The sequence below is a fragment of the Rhizophagus irregularis genome, chromosome 3 (genome assembly GCF_026210795.1).
Source record: "Rhizophagus irregularis chromosome 3, complete sequence".
In the NCBI taxonomy this organism is placed as follows: domain Eukaryota; kingdom Fungi; phylum Glomeromycota; class Glomeromycetes; order Glomerales; family Glomeraceae; genus Rhizophagus; species Rhizophagus irregularis.
Genome location: NC_089431.1, coordinates 5,733,716 through 5,750,809, shown reverse-complemented (window position 1 = coordinate 5,750,809; position 17,094 = coordinate 5,733,716). Strand labels below are relative to the sequence as shown.

The following is a 17,094-nucleotide window of genomic DNA, read 5'->3' as shown; positions in this document are numbered from 1 at the left end:
ACTTTCATAAGTAATAACCTTTTAATTTTTAATAAGCAAATATTATAATTAGCTGAATTCTTTACAAGTAAAAGACCTGTATTATGAGAGCAAATATTGTATTATTTTTTTCATAGATTATATATGATGTAAAGAATATCTATGCAAAGTTTTAAACTTCTGCTATGCATATTCATTTTCTGCCATTATTTTTAGCATGATTATTCGATTTTATCACATAATACATAGATCTATTAATTTTGCTCCAATTGGAAATTTCAGATATTAATGTATCTTCAAATTTTATTTATAAATTTATCTTATTTTAACTTTTATATTTAATTTTTTTTAACCAAATTCAAGCATTATTGGCCAAGTAATATTAAGCGTCTAATGATCAGCAGGTATATTATTAAATTAATTAATGATTGTTAGTAGTGCCTCGACCTGTATCCGGATCAATCCGGATTGATCCAGATTTTTTTTTTCAGATATCCAGATTTTCACGATTTTCATCCGGATTATAAACCAGATGAAAAATATCCGGTTTGATCCAGAATCTGGATGAAATTTTTATTATTTTTTTTTTATTAATAATAATTTTGCTGATCCATAAAGATCTATATCTAAATAAGACCCCAGATAATTATAATAGAGGTCACATCCGCAGTACTAATTAAAAATCTAATAAAATATACATAAATTTTGCCATTTTGATATACATTTTTATCATATGACCTTATTTTGTACTACAAATATCCTTTTTTATCATATGACATCAATTTACTAAAAAATAGGTCAAAATTTTATTTTATATTAAAATTATACAGCATTATCATCAATTGACTCTGTAGAAATAATCAACTGTAATTTATCTATAGCTGAATTAAAAAATTATAGATTATCATTTCTTTTTTTCCTATGATCAAAAATCCCATATTTTCAGTGAAATTTTCGCAATTTCCCAAAAATTCATTAATTCTAAAATCATAGCTAGTCTAAATTGTAACGCTAAGGTTTAATAAACAACCCCCATTAGAAAAGACAGCTGCGGAAGTTAAATGTGAATATTGCAAATGAAGGATCTTTTCAGCAGTATTATCAATTCTGGCTAACGGTGAAAGAGTCTCATAAAGAGTGTCAAAAGTAATAGAAAAGATATCAGATATATTAATATTTGAAACATGAACAGAATGAATATTAGGAGGTGGAATAGGACCCAGAAATATATATATAGGGGTCAGGTGGCGAAAAATTTTTTTACTATGAGCTGTACACAGAGACTTTTTATATGAGTAGTACGCATAATTGACACCTGATATTGAAAATCCTGCAAAAATACGCAAATAAAATTTCAGGCATTAAGTTATTAATTATTTTATCAATGTAAAAATTTATATTATAAATACTAATGTGAAAAATAGAATTTACCATTTTTTTAATAATATTTTTCTAAAATTTCACTTTTTAACCCTTAGAAATTTCTTACAATTCGGTTAATTAAATAAGTACGTACAGTAAATATATTATATATATAAGATTAGTCAAATTTAGGTCAAAAATACGCAAACTAATTTTTTATATATAAAAAATTTGATAAAAAATACGCAATCTTGATGACCTAACTATAGATGAAAAATTCTAAAATTGTACGCAAATCAAAACTTTACTCCGTCTAATTCCACTATGATGGCGACGCATCTGTGTACCCTACCCCTGTATATATATTTCTGGGTCCTGGTGGAATTGTAGAAAGTATTAATGTTTAAAAGTTTCTCAAGATATTTCATTTTGTATTGATATATAATGACATTAAAGACAAAAATTAAAACACGAAAACGCATGTCTTAAGTCTTAACATTTTAAAAATAATTAATGGTAAATCATATTGAATTTCTGGTAAATTTATCTGACATGAAAAGCAAATAAAGTTAATAAATTTAAATAATTATATTACATTGTGATAAAAAAATGAACTTTTTGAATATAAATTTATTACGTTATCATTATGATAAAATTATCTCAAGCAAAATTTGCTATTTATATTAAATTTGATGTAACACTACTGCATATTATATTCCCACTATATTCCCTCTAAAATATACGCTTTATTAGAAAAATTACATGTGACCTTAAAATTTTACATAAAATTATATACTTATTTTACTGTGACCTAATTCAGAAGTATTCTATTTTTGCATGTGACTTTTACTTAAAATACCCGCTTTTGCATATGACCTTTTCATTAAAAATACAATAAAATATACTTTTTTTGTATATGACCTTTATTATAATTATCCGGGGTTTTATCTAAATAATATTATGGCTAATTATTTTTGCGCCTAATACCAATTTTTTTATTAAAATTTATTAAATTTATATTTGTTATATTAAACTTTTTAATACAGTAAGTTTAAGAAGATTTTTCAATTATAATTTATTTATTGAAGTTTGTATCAGATTTGTTTATTTAAATTTATACATTAACAAATAACAAATAATTTTAGATTTCACATTCAAACGTTCAAAAGAAAAAAAACTTTATATTATTTTTGTTACAACAAAATAATAATTATTGTTTTAAATGAAAAATTGTTCAATATTATAAATTTATATAATTATAACAACTTTTTTAAAAAATTAAAACTAGTGTTATATAATTTGATTCAAATGATTCTTTAATTTTTGAAAGAAGAAACAAATCCTTAAAAAATTGCCTTACTAACCCAACACATCTATTTATAGTAATCTTTAGCTGTATATAAAAATATCTTGTTTAAAATTTCATAATTAGTTAATTTACAAAGAAATGTTAAACAATAGTCTGAGACAATGCTGAAATAATATGAAATTGTTTTAAAGAAAAGTATTTAATGAAATTGGAATTATGTAAATTTCGTGGTCTTGGATAATTTTGGCCATTCTGGCCGAAATTAACATCACGTGACACCGGAAAAATAGTTTAGCCACCGGGCATGAAAATTTAATGTTACACAATTGTAATTCTGGCCGGCGTTATAAATTCTGGCCAGAATTATTGCCGATCATTTGTAAATCCAATCCGGTTTCCGGTTTCTATCCGGATTATCTGATCCGGATTCAAAATCCGGGTCAATCCGGATATAATACGGATTTTTTTTTTGTGTAATCCGGATGACGGTTTTCATCCGGGTCGAAGCACTAATTGTTAGGTGATAATAAGCATGTCCGCCCTATTTGTCCAGAGCAGTGATCACCAGTTCAGAAGATTTTCTTGCTGAGCTACAAATTGTAAGACAAAATAGATTGACTTCCGGCCACCAGGCAGGTCTGTGTGACACATTAATTTTCGCATATATCCAATACAACCATACCTCTATCTTTTTTCCTATACAAACACGAAAGGCATGTGAAAATTCTTTGTTGCGATACAGAACCTGCCCTATAAGTTAGTATTAACGTCAAAAACTTATGTTACGAAAGGGTGAGGACTTTGCAATTCCGAGATCGTCAAGCGTAAAGTTACTTTGAGTCTTGCGAGGAAGATCTTCATGTGAAAAGGTTTGAAAATACCATTTGCATGTGCTTTCAAGGGTTTCTTGGCATCATACGACAATGTTAATCATATTTCTGTTGGCTTTTTATTATTCTGCGAGCCCAGAAACTAGATATAAAGCGGGAAGGGCCGGTAGAAGTTCATTTAACCTTCTCGCGAAAAATTAAGGTACATGTATGGCAGAAGTTGCGTCTTCGTGTGAATTAATGAAGTAATTTCTAACCATGGCCCTTGAATTCAGGAAAGCAAAATGTCTAATACTATTACTCTCAATTGCCTTATCGTTCCTAGAGATCAATTTAATACCCTTCCACGCAATAGGGTTGAGTAAACGGATAGAATTGGCAGAGATCAAGTAGTTAGCGCACTTGAAGCTGTAATTTGAAACAGCTTGGGAGCATCGTTTAATGATATCCCTATAGACGTTCATCAAATTTGTCCTAGGTGTGTTGGTGAAAGGCACTATACGCTAGGTCTACTTTAACAGCTGAACATGACTCTTACTTGGTTGAGAACTGGAATATAATTTTGGAATTCTCGTTCCAATGACCCTAATCATAAAGTTTTGCACATAATTAAATTTCACGTTGATTAACATAAAATTGAGACATACTTGGCAAACATCGTTTTATTAAAAATCTGCAAGTCGAATTTAGCAATTTTATTTAGTTATAAAGTAATATCTTTGATATACATTTAAATTTTCTAGAAATATAAACTATTATATTAATATATTTGCTGAATAAAGGTATTCGATGTCATTCAAAAAACTCAAACTTTTTTTTTGTGGGGTGTATATGTAGATTAGTATAAAATAATAGCATAAACATATATATATAAAAACTTTCTCAATTGTATTCGTCTTAGCCCCTTATCTTTCCTGCACTTAAAAAGTCATCATTTTTATTCCGATAAATCTTGCAAAATGGATCTTTCGAGTAAGTAAATCTCCATTTACTGGCAGGCTATAAGCAGTGAGTAATCCATCAATTTGATCAGACGTGGTGTTCCCAATGCTTCAACGTCAACTGGATAGTTAGGTGGAATTGCTCCTGTATCAGTTAATAACGCTTCAATATCGGTATGACGGTCACGAATTGATGAATTACCAACTCACGCCGAGTTTCTTTGTTCCTCTAAAAATAAAAGAAACAGTTAGAAACGTCTTTAATGAAGGATTAAAAATAGGCTTGTTCAAAAATAATATACATACGTATAACCATTTGCTGGTGTAAATCCTGAAACAGTTGTGGAATGTTATTGTTGGCTGTGTTAGGAATGTTTACAATTTCTGTTGCCAATGTTTGAAACGCACCAGCCATATTTTGAAGGTTAGAATTTCCAATTTCAGTTGCAATTGTTTGAAATGTATCAGCCATAGTATTTTGAAGATTAGGTTTTGCAATTTCAGTGGCTATTGCTTGAAATGCATCAGCCATATTTTGAATATTAAGTTCTTGCTCCATCGTATCATCCATTGTATCCTCCATAGTTTCTTGTTCCATTGTATCTTCTATTATATCAATAATGAATTAAAGCAAGATAGAAGGCAAACATATGTGTTGTAATTATACAATTAAAATTTGTTGGTGACAACATGAATAAAAGATATTGATCTTGATTTTGTCATTTAAAATGACATAATGATGTCACTATATCATTTCATAGCACCCCTTCATATGGGCTGATTTGTCTACCTTTAATTAAAATATTGATTTTATTACATTTTTATTATACAAAATACTATACAATATACAGTAAATTGGGGGCGAGTATTAAAAAACTTTTATTTAATGTTATTATACTATAAGTTGGTAAATATTTCTTTTAAATTAATATAATTCTTAGCACTTACTATATATATTAAAAATTTGTATCTCAACTTTAAACGTAAATATCTCCAGATCTAATGGTCCAATCGGCAAGCTCTTTTTTCGCTCATATAGACCAGATCAAGGGCTTTCCGAAGAGCCTAAATTTATAAAAAATGGATCAGTGGATCCCAAGATACTTGCATTTAAGCATGTTAAAAAGTTCGTACCTCAACTTTAAACGTAAATATCTCTGGATCTAATGATTCAATCGGCGAGCTCTTTTTTCGCCTATAAAGTCCAGAACAAGGGCTTTCCAACGAGCCTAAAATTATAGAAAACGGATCAGTGAATCTTGATATATTTGCGTCTAAAGATGGTAATACAAATTCCAACATAAAATAATTATTTTATTGTTTGAATATATCTATTATGATACCATCTTTTATATGATATTTTTATTATACATTTATAGCTACTAAGACTATATAAATTTTTATTTTACTTTATATTTTATTAAAATATACTTACTTTTTAATAATATATGTTAAAAATTCCATATATATGAGAAATGGGTTTTTTCTACATTTAATAATTTAAGTTTCGCAAATGTAAATTTTTGTTCAACTTATTATTTAGTCAAGTGATTATCAATCAGATGATTTTTTGGTATTACAAAACAATTTTGAGTAATGAAAATTGTGCAAATCAATTTAATAACTCTTTTTAAGACAAATCAGCTCATATGTTTTTGTGTGCCATGTTTGATAGTCTGGTTGACCACCCTGGTGACAAATAGGTATGTGACAAATAAAAATCAGACCCAAAATTTAATACTAACTTATTTATATTTAGAATTAATGTATACATCGCGAAGTGTGATCTCCATATTTATCACTTCATATACAAATACTCTTAAATATATCATGCGATGATTATCATGCATTGCTCTTAAATAAAATTTTTATTGAGTGATGATTAATAATATCGCCTTATTATTTTACTGATTGATCATTGATAGTTTATATACAAAATTTTCCCATAGTATAATACATGTAATCTCTTTTTTCTTTTTATTCCCACGATAAATAAAAACATTTTTTTTCACCTTTATTATATTTTTTTTATCCTTTCATCATATTAGGGTAGGATCAGAAATGATGTCATTTCCTAAGGAGGGAGGTATCGGGCTATGATGATGTTATACTATTCCTTATTAGGAAATTTTGTAATTCTGGGCTATGTTAAATAAACCGTTAAATTACTGCACCATAGTCTTAAATTTTACTACACCATGTTTATCCTAATAAATTCATTACGCCATTTTAATGTGACATTTTTTGAATAACATTGAACAAATGTTACAATTTTAGAACAATAAACATTTCACATGTTTTTAAAATAAATATTGCATCACCTTCGTTGCCTTACTTTGCCACTTTCTTCACGTTAAAAATTAAATATTTTTCATAAAAATATAGTCATGTTAATTTTGTACTTTATATTATAATGAAATAAACGTATTTTTAGGAGTCAAAATACTCTAAAAATTACCCTATTCCAAACCCTTAAAATCTTTATGAGCAGTATGTGAATACTTTTGCATTCAGTGAAATGATAAAAAGTCAGAACTTAATACCAAACAAAAAGGAGCTACAACTGCAAGTACAAAATAGTTGGCGAGAAGTAAAAACAAAATACAAAAATACTATTCATAACTTTATTTCTGAACTATTGAGGACTCCTGTTCAACCTCCTCCTTTCACTTTTTTTTCACAATGAAATTCTGTATTTAGACTTTCAGTATCACTTCCAAATACTCTTTCCAAACCTTCTACTATTATTCAAGTTTCAAAAAATGTAACAGCACAAAATCAATCAAATGCTATTCTTCAAGAAGCTAATGCTAGACTATGTGAATATACTAATCTATCAAAAGTAGCAACGTCATTAGTACTTTATTCACAATTTGCTTCGTTCAAAGATTAAAGATCTTGAGAAAACTATAGTATTAGAGGAAAAAAAACTTAAGCAGTTAAAAAGTAATGCAACAGCTCAGCAACGAGCATGAAAGAAGAAAAAGGAAATGTTAGAAGAGGAAAATATTGTAGAAATATATGATGCACCAGGATGTTCATCATTTTTAATAAATAAACCCAATCTTTTGGAGAACATGCACAATAGCGTTGAGTTTGGAGTAGCAGATCATAAACGACGTAAAGAAGTAATTAAAGTATGAACAATTAAACATCTTCACGAAAAAATGAAGAAGGATTACAGGATTTATATGATAAGATCTACAATGCAAAATTATTTGCAATTCCAACATTCAAACACAAAAGAAGCTAAAGGGCATCATCACTCTGCACAAATCCGCCTGGCAGTTATTGGAAAAAATGAGATGAATGATCATGTTGATGAACATTATTGCTTAGCATTAACTAAAGGTGTAAAAGCATTTGCATTAGCTTTTTCACAAGATGTTGTTTTAATTTTACAGGATGATAAGGCTAAAGTAAATATAATTATTCTATAATTTATCTTATGATTTTAAATTAATATTTAAACTGTTTATATTAGGTTTCATTAGGAATTGCTGCAGTTGGAAAAACATTTAAAGCTATACAAACAGTAAATAAGCCTGTGTCTGTACTTGATTATGACTTTCCAAAAGGTGCAAAGTATAAGCTAATACCATCTGTTTATCTAATAATTAATTCTGATAATACAAATGATTCTTTACGCTCAGGTAAAATGAGAATTTTTATCCGTTCTGATATTTTTTGGGTACATCATGTGAAACACATATGGTTGATCTTATGACAATCACAGAAGAAGAGTCCTTTCATAAGTTTACACATCATGAAGATTCAATAAAACCTATTTGGTGTTTATTAACAGATAGTGGACCTGATAAAAATCCCCGATTTTTTGCAAATATTTTAAAATATTTGCTTATTTTCAAAAAACTTGATCTGGATTATCTTACAATATGAACACATGCACTAGGACAATCAGCATATAATTTAGTGGAGTGAAGTATGGCATCTCTTTCTAGTAAATTAACGGTAAATATTGTCATGTCAATTCAAAAAAGTGTTTACATGCCTTACTACTACAATAATGGCATTGAACTGTAGTATTCATAATGTGATATGATAAGTAGAATCTGTAATATAAACGATATGGAAGTCTAATACAGGATCACTATTTTTACAAATATCAAAGCGGCTGTTTTCAAATTTTGCCATATATTAACTACCAAACATTGCGTCCAGATATATTTCAATCTGATTTTTCACATAATTGCCATAGGGTTCAAATGCTTTAATGATATCTGTAGAATCTCTATTATGCTAGTTGAAAGGGCTGACTAAAGCTCTGAACGGTTTGGTTCAGTTCCATTTTTCAGTTCTTTTCTGATTGGTCAGAATCCGTTTTGCGCAATAACTCGCCATCCAGTAATCGTAGAAACCCGATCTATAGCTCGTTGGAATCGTCTTGTCGAGACGGTTCGAATGGTACTAAATTCATCCTTCTAGCATCGATAGATGGCGAGTTATTTTTTGAAAAATTGGCAAAATTAACTTGCCATCTATCGATGCTAGAAAGATGATTTTGGTACTATTCGAACCGTTTCAATGAGACGATTCCAACGAACTATAGATCGGGTTTCTACGATTACTGGATGACGAGTTATTGTATAAAACGGATTCTGACCAATCAGAAAAGAACCGAAAAATGGAACTGAACCAAACCGTTCAGAGCTTTAGGGTGACAGAAACTTGAATGAATGTGTGTTCAACTATAAAATCAAACCATAAATATTGTGCAAAACTACAGACCAAGGACTGGTTGTGTTGTGGTTCAGAAGCAAACTAATCTTTTTCAAGAATAGTGAAGTGTTTAAACTAGATATATACATTCATTGTACGATAATCTCCATTCAAATCTGTTGCCTTAAATATTATATTGTGATGATTCAACAGCTGTTGAAATAATACTTCCTCAAAGTTATTGCCTGTGAGTTGACCATTTTTAAGAAAAGTGACACATATATCTCTAAGTATTGGAAAAGTCTGATATATATTTAAAAGTGCATCTAAAGCAGTTGGATACAATGGTTTATACATCACATAATTATACTCATTTAAACTGATATACTAGCCCAGTATCCAAGAACTTCTAATCAAAGTTTACGCTACTATAAATGACTGAAGATTTTAAAAATATATTTAAAAGATTTCTGCAGTAATTTGTTTCAGAAATAGCATTGAGCGTTTCAATATAACTTCTTGCCAATTTTAGAAACTCATCACATCAATTTTTGTAAAAGAATTCTAGCGATTCATCAATGTTACTATTAGAAATATAAGTGTCATCACTTTTTATATGCCTATTGAAATATATAAGTTCGTGTGAGATGCAGTTGGTAATTTTTTTCACTTTTTGCGTAATATTCACTTTTTTCAGAAAGCTGTGAAATTCCAGCAACTTGTCAAAAACATCTTTTAATAGAGGACCAATATATTCAATATACTTTTACATGCCATTTTTCAGGTAATTCCTCTTGAACTTTGCATGTGCTGTACCAGTCAAGATTACACATGCCCCTGCTTTTTCTCCTTTCCAAAAAGTAAGTAACTTTAAGAGAACTAAGTTAGAAAAGCGATTAAATGCAAAAGGATCAATGTCAAATAATATACCATGCTCGTGTTCATTATCCTCAATCATGATTGAACTTGTCACCTGATCCTGCATAGTGACTTACTTTAACTGACTTCCTTGTCCAACACGAAAACCACCTTCTACCAATCCTAGTGAAGTCATGAGCCCCTCATTATTTTTCTGAAGATGATATTTTCCAGAGGTGAGTATTACCTCTTCTCTAGTCAGTTTAATGATTACTACATTATATGAAGGACATATAAGAGGTGGTTCAGTTTCTACTTGCATAATATACTTCTCAAAACATTAGCAGTGAAAAAGGTGTTTGCAATTTCAACACAACAAACGATTGAAATCAGAATTTTAGAATTACTTCTTGGTAAATACTGCAAGGATTGAGTTTCAGAATTCTAGTGGGAATAGTTAAAATCTCTTGATTTCAAAGATAATTTAATGCAAGTACTTCGAATTGGAAAGACTCAGAAATATCTGTTTGAATTTTAGAAGTACTGATCAAAGGTTCACTGGCCATAGTGATGAATTGTAGAGAGAATGAAAAGTGAAGTATGAAGTAATTTCCCATATTCATTCCTACTTATATTACTTTTCATATTCTATTATTTTATTTCGCAAATATAATAAATTCTAAATTACTGAAATATCAATCTTGCAAGCAATGCACTTATCTTGTTTTCCCATACACTAAAGATTTGCCAAGATTATTGCAAAACATGAATATCTCTAGATCTTCATTAACAATCCAACTTATCGATTATGAATCGCCTAAATTATCCTGCATTAAATATATAATTTCAAATAGACCAATTGGTTTATTATCCACGAGAAAATCTTAATTGACAAAGTTTTTTTTTGTTTTTTTTATTTGCAATATATTAGATAAAATTGGTTTTAAAGAGACCTGTTTCATCAGAACCCTGGACATTACATATACAACTCAGAGGGTAACTTTTTCGCAAATTTCACAAAAAAAAATCAGTTTTTTGTGATTATCTTAGCATCTAGTAGTCCAATTTGTATGAACTTTTTTTTGTTTTGTAGCTCTCATTGAGCTTTACAAAATAAAAAATCTGCATGAATCAGATTACTGAATACTGAGATAATCGCAAAAAAACAGAAAATAAAAAAAGTAAATTAGGTCTTTTTTTGGCAAAAAGTCAGTTGTGAGTTCTATAAGAGATATCTGGGATCCTGTTTTATCAGTCGTAAGGTTGCTTACCGAAATCTAGGGGTTTAGACAAGATGGCGTTTTGCCAAAAAGCAAAATTCTGCCGAAACTATATTAAAGTTATATTAAAAAACTGGCGAAACTTTGGAGAAAGACGAAACTGCTGAAACTTATTATAAATGCCGAAACTGCCGAAACTTTGCCGAAACTATAATAAATCTATAGTAAAATTTTGACGAAACTAATCGTAGGATTTTAAAGTGGTTTAGACAAACAACCTTAATCAGTCGTGATACTAATGAGAAGCTTAAAAGGAAAACTATGTATTAGTTACAAAGTCTTTTTGCAAATGTTCAGCTTATTCAGCTTAAACCAAGTAAACCTACCTTTAATTGTGTAATATCTTACCTGGCACTTTGTCAAGTAAGTTTCATGACTTTCATCACTGGCACTTTTTTCATGCTAGAAATATACCCATTATATTTGCTTGTTTAACAAGAAAATTTTCCAAAATTATACTGTACATTGCTCCAATATTTTATGATTAATCAATAATATATAATGTAATTGAGATTTATTTTATCTGTATTACTACTTCTAATCGAAGAGGCTGTAGAATACTAAATTAAAAATAAGTATTATTAGTGTATTTTATTATATCTGCACATCTTCATCAGCTATGGATCAAAACTTACTAACCAATTCTGATCTTAACGCTGGTAATAATTTGGATGAAGAATTTGTGACAAATGATAATGATGACGAATTTTGGGCGGATGATGAATGATAGCGATGATAACAAATTTTGGGCGGATGATGATGATAACGAGAATGATGAATCCTGTGATGATGATGATGATTGGTAGAATTCTAGAAAAACATATACAGGGTGGAATTATATAGCTCATTTTAGCGAAGATAATTAGGACAAACTTTATCAAGCTCGGTTGGCTTGTCATCATAATATTCTTCTTAGACTATTTACCAGACGTCTTTTAATTTATCTGAGCATGAAATAATGGATTGTTTAACGCATTTTTTAGATCTAGAGAATTTGGAATAGATGAACATAATTCATTACTAGACACGTTAACTAGAGTTCTGAATGGGTCGGATCAGGTCAGGTCAGGTCAGGTCAGGTAAGACCCCAGATAATTATAATTAAGGTTATATCTTCTATGCTAAAAATTTACCCTTGTCATCCTGAACTTACTTTTAAAGCTATAGATACAAAACTTTGTAATAATAATTGCCCTCCTATTATCTATAATTTTGTTACTTAAAAAGTAATATTTAATAATAGTAATTTTTATTTTTTTGTATATTTCTATGTATACCGATAGTGAAAAAGCGTATATTTTTTTGCCAAATTTTGCCTGTGTAATGATACTTATCTCAAATTCTAATCAGTAGATTTACAAGATTTTTGGTATCAAAAGATTCTTTTCTTCAAAAGAAACATTTTTTTCTATGGTAAAAAACAATATTAACTTAATAAAATTACATGTTAAAAGAAAAATAAAGTTTAAAACATAGTAAGATATGACCTCAATTATAATTATCCAGGGTTCTGGTCAGGTTATATCAGATTATCTGTTTGACCTGACCTGAACTGAAACCTGAAAATTTTCAGGATTTATATTAAAATATCAAAAAAAAAATGGTGCAAAACATTTTTTTTGAAATATTGCGATTCAGTTTTTTATATTAAAATCGTATAAAAAGACGAATAGCAATACCGCAACTAACTTTTTAAATATAAAATCAATATAAAAAAGTGAATCCCGATACCGCAATTCACTTTTTATATATATAATCAATATAAAAAAGTGAATCCCGATACCGCAATTCATTTTTTATATATAAAATTGATATAAAAAAGTGAATTCCGATACCGCAATTCACTTTATATATATAAAATCGATATAAAAAGTGAATTTTGATACTGCAATTCACTTTTTATATATAAAATCAATATAAAAAAGTGAATCCCGATACCGCAATTCATTTTTTATATATAAAATTGATATAAAAAAAGTGAATCCCGATACCGTAATTCATTTTTTATATATAAAATTGATATAAAAAAGTGAATTCCGATACCGCAATTCACTTTATATATATAAAATCGATATAAAAAGTGAATTCTGATACTGCAATTCACTTTTTATATATAAAATCGATATAAAAAAGTGAATTCTGATACCGCAATTCACTTTTTATATATATAATCGATATAAAAAAGTGAATTCTGATACCGCAATTCACTTTTTATATATAAAATTGATATAATAAAGTGAATTCTGACGTCGCAATTCACTTTTTATATATAAAATCAATATAAAAAAGTGAATCCCAATATCGCAATTCACTTTTATTATATAAAATCAATATAAAAAGTGAATTATAATACCATAACTTACTTATTATATAAAATCATAGTTTCAGGTCAACAGGTCATTCAGGTTATACTGATGTTACAACCTGAACTGATGCTGAATTGCAATTGCTAAACCTGACCTGAAAAATTCAGGTCAACCTGTCAGGTTACCTGAATTTGGTTAACCTATTCAGAACTCTATTTGATACTTTTTCAGATCTAATAGTATACAAGTATTTGGATTTCTTGAATCTGTTAATATCTTCTTGCTAAATATTTGTTATCTGAATTTTCTTTTGTAGAACTTGTAGAAGGAAGTAAACCTCTCCTACTTAATTATAGATTTGTGATTAATATTAGTGATAATAAGTTTATTGATTTTACTTCATTAACTTATATTATAATGGTATTTAAAAAAAATTCCCATTTCCATTAAATATATTAAGTATGATACAGGTGATGTTCATTTTAAAATCATATCAAAAATTCAGATACATATTTGGTCTAAATTAGGTAAGGTCAATATGTTTAAATTTAAAGTTGAATTATTTGTGATTATAATTTATAATTTTATTCAAAATATCTTTAACACTTAAAATAATCTGATGTGCAATTCTCTTTTTTTAAATATAAAAAATAATTCTACAGAAAATTAGTATTCTTTTATTTGTAAAATTCAGTAATCACATTCCTAATTTCTTGTTAGCATTAAATATTTTTTACAGAGTATTATAGCCAATTCATTTTAGTTTTAACCTATTTAGTTAGCTCTTGATATATTATAATATAATATTCTGGTAGTTTTTATTAAATTATTCAATAGTAACTATTTCCTCACTACATACATTTTATGCATGATCTTACTTATAATAATAGTCTATGAATTCTCCATATATTATTCTTTCAGTTCTGAAAATAATCTTTATATATTACTATTTATTAGTCCTAATATTATTAGTTGCAGAATTGCTAATACTGTTAATAAGTTTACTAATGCAATTGGTAATTTTTTTTCTTCTTGAAAATTATTAATAATTTCTAAGCATATCTTAAATATTGAATTTTTGGTTAAAAGTATTAAATATTTTAATATTAATGAGAATGAATTTTTAAGTACAATTTATCTTCAAGGATAGTATCATATATATTCATAATTTCTTTTAACCTTACTACTATTATACTCATCTTATTAAAGTTTGAATTTAATACTACTTCAAATGTGATTTTCAGATAGTCTATTACTTCTTTTATCCATCTATCTGTAATATTATATATATTTGCCAGTGTAATAATCCTCTTAATAATATTCTATTTTGAATCATTATTTTTGTATATATAAAATATTTTTTCAATTTGTATTATAATGCATGATTTTTTACAACCCACCTGCTACTAGTTTTGCATACTATTTTTGGTTATTCTATAACCTTTAGGTCTTGTTTTATTAATCATATATGTACTTAGTTTTGTATACTATTTTTAACTATTCTATAATTTAGGTTTTGTTAGCTATAAGCATATTTATAGAGTTGTGTTTACTCGTATATTAGAAGTATGAATTGCATTTTGTTTAATTAGCAACTTATAGAAAAAATACTCAAAATGCAATCTATTTGCTAACAGAATTGTAAACTAGTTGGATTGGCTGTCTGGATTTGTAGAGCTATGTTTACTCATATGTCAGAAGTATAGATTGTCTTGTATTTAGTTGGTAGCCTTACAAAATACTTAAAAAATGCAATTTATTTGCTGATAGGACTGTAAACTAGTGGAATTAGCTTTCTGGATAGATTGAATAGTAAGAATTATAATTTAAAATTAAATATTAAATTAGGGTTTAAAATTTTATTAGATTACCTTTTGGAGTAGATCTAACATGCTTTTTTTTATTACATGCTATATGTCCTCAAAATGATACTATGTGGTTATAAATTCTACACATCATTTTTGCTATCCTAATAGCTGTAGGAAGCTAAGAATAATAGCAGAAAAGTGTGCCTAATTTTCTATATAGCAGAATTGGTTTTCTAAGTGAATTGAAAAGTAGGAAATATGGTTAGATTTTATGATTAAAATTGGCTTTGTGAATGGTTTTAAAAGTATTTTAAGACTCTATATCTTTTTATGTTGGGTAAGCTTAAATGGCTATTTTAACAGAATATAATGTTATTCATATCTGCCATCTGTAAATAAAAAGATATTTTATGGCTATTTTAGTGAAAAAAGAAATAAATATTAAAGTAAAAAAAAATATAAACTAAACTAATAAAAGAATATTAAAAGTATATAGAAAAAAACTTAAAAAATAAAAAAATAAAAAAATTTTTATTATTGATGTAAAATAAGTGGAAAGAGTCCATTATTCTTATTAGATTTAATAACCAATTAAATTATTAATATTTATAAATCACAAATGTAATATAAGATTTTGATTACCTTTAATAATTGTAATATGTATTATTTTCTTAAATATTAAAAAAATAAATAAAATATATCTAAAAAAAATACAGTTTATAATAAATTTCCATATAATTATTAAGTTGATTATACTTTTAAGTAATAAATATATTGTATAATAATTAACAAATTTTAACAGTTAATAAATTTATTTAAATTTATGAGCTAAATAATTTAAACATATTAACTAATATTAAAAAAGTTAAATTTGACTAAAATTAAAAATTGCATTAAAAAATTATATTTTTAAAAATTGTAATTTTGGTTAAAAATTTCTTAAATTAACCTGTTAAATTAATAATTTTAGCCTAAATTAATGATTTTAATCTAATAAATTAATTAATTTTGAATAATTTTGACCTAAATTTGGTGATTTTTTTTTAGTTTCATAGTTATGGTTAATTAAAAATTAGTGATTTATATAAAAAGGCTATAAATTATATATATACTTAATCAATTTGGAAGTCAGACTGTAATATTTTATGTTGATTTTAAGAGAATTGGCATTTAATAGTCATTTAATGCACATGTAAATTTAGTCTAATTAAATTTTTTATACAAATAATAATAAATATACAGTAAATAAAATATAATGTATATGTAAAATAAACTTACACACCATTATTTATGAACCATACACAAACCTGCATCAAAGCAACTTTAAATAAAATGTCAGATAATGGTCGCCAGCACGTGATTTTTTTAGCACGCATTTTAACACTACCAACATTAAGAAATTAAGAGCTTTTCAAAAAATTCAGGTAACAAATTAAGGGATTTGTGATACAGGGTAATAAATTTAAAGTTAAAAAGATCCTTCCAATCCTTCCAATCCTTCAAATCAAAATTATTTCACAATACTGACAATAAAATTTCAAGGACTCGTACTTAGATAACTCTGTGAAACACCATGTACTTTTAACCTATTTTTGATTACCAAGGAATGATTGCAGTATGCACATACTCTTTGATCATACTCCTAAATTATTTTCTAAGGATTAACGACGATTTCCCGTGGATCATTGAAAGAAGAAAAATGCAAAAAGAATCAGAAATACAGTTTAAACTATCAATTAAT

The 17,094-nt window shown here is 27.3% G+C and overlaps 3 protein-coding genes across 3 annotated transcripts; all 3 read right to left on the bottom strand.

The window, feature by feature from the left end:
- Positions 1-4,627: 4,627 nt before the first annotated feature.
- Positions 4,628-5,019, bottom strand: OCT59_021380 (uncharacterized protein; the record flags this gene model as incomplete). Its single annotated transcript, XM_066149835.1, has 2 exons — positions 4,628-4,650; positions 4,728-5,019. 2 exons carry the CDS (start codon positions 5,017-5,019, stop codon positions 4,628-4,630), a joined length of 315 nt encoding a protein of 104 aa, XP_065990701.1.
- Positions 5,020-5,420: 401 nt separating this feature from the next.
- On the bottom strand, positions 5,421-5,723 carry OCT59_021379 (uncharacterized protein; the record flags this gene model as incomplete). Its single annotated transcript, XM_066149833.1, has 2 exons — positions 5,421-5,486; positions 5,556-5,723. 2 exons carry the CDS (start codon positions 5,721-5,723, stop codon positions 5,421-5,423), a joined length of 234 nt encoding a protein of 77 aa, XP_065990700.1.
- Positions 5,724-9,856: 4,133 nt separating this feature from the next.
- On the bottom strand, positions 9,857-10,281 carry OCT59_021378 (uncharacterized protein; the record flags this gene model as incomplete). Its single annotated transcript, XM_066149832.1, has 2 exons — positions 9,857-9,980; positions 10,097-10,281. 2 exons carry the CDS (start codon positions 10,279-10,281, stop codon positions 9,857-9,859), a joined length of 309 nt encoding a protein of 102 aa, XP_065990699.1.
- Positions 10,282-17,094: the final 6,813 nt, after the last annotated feature.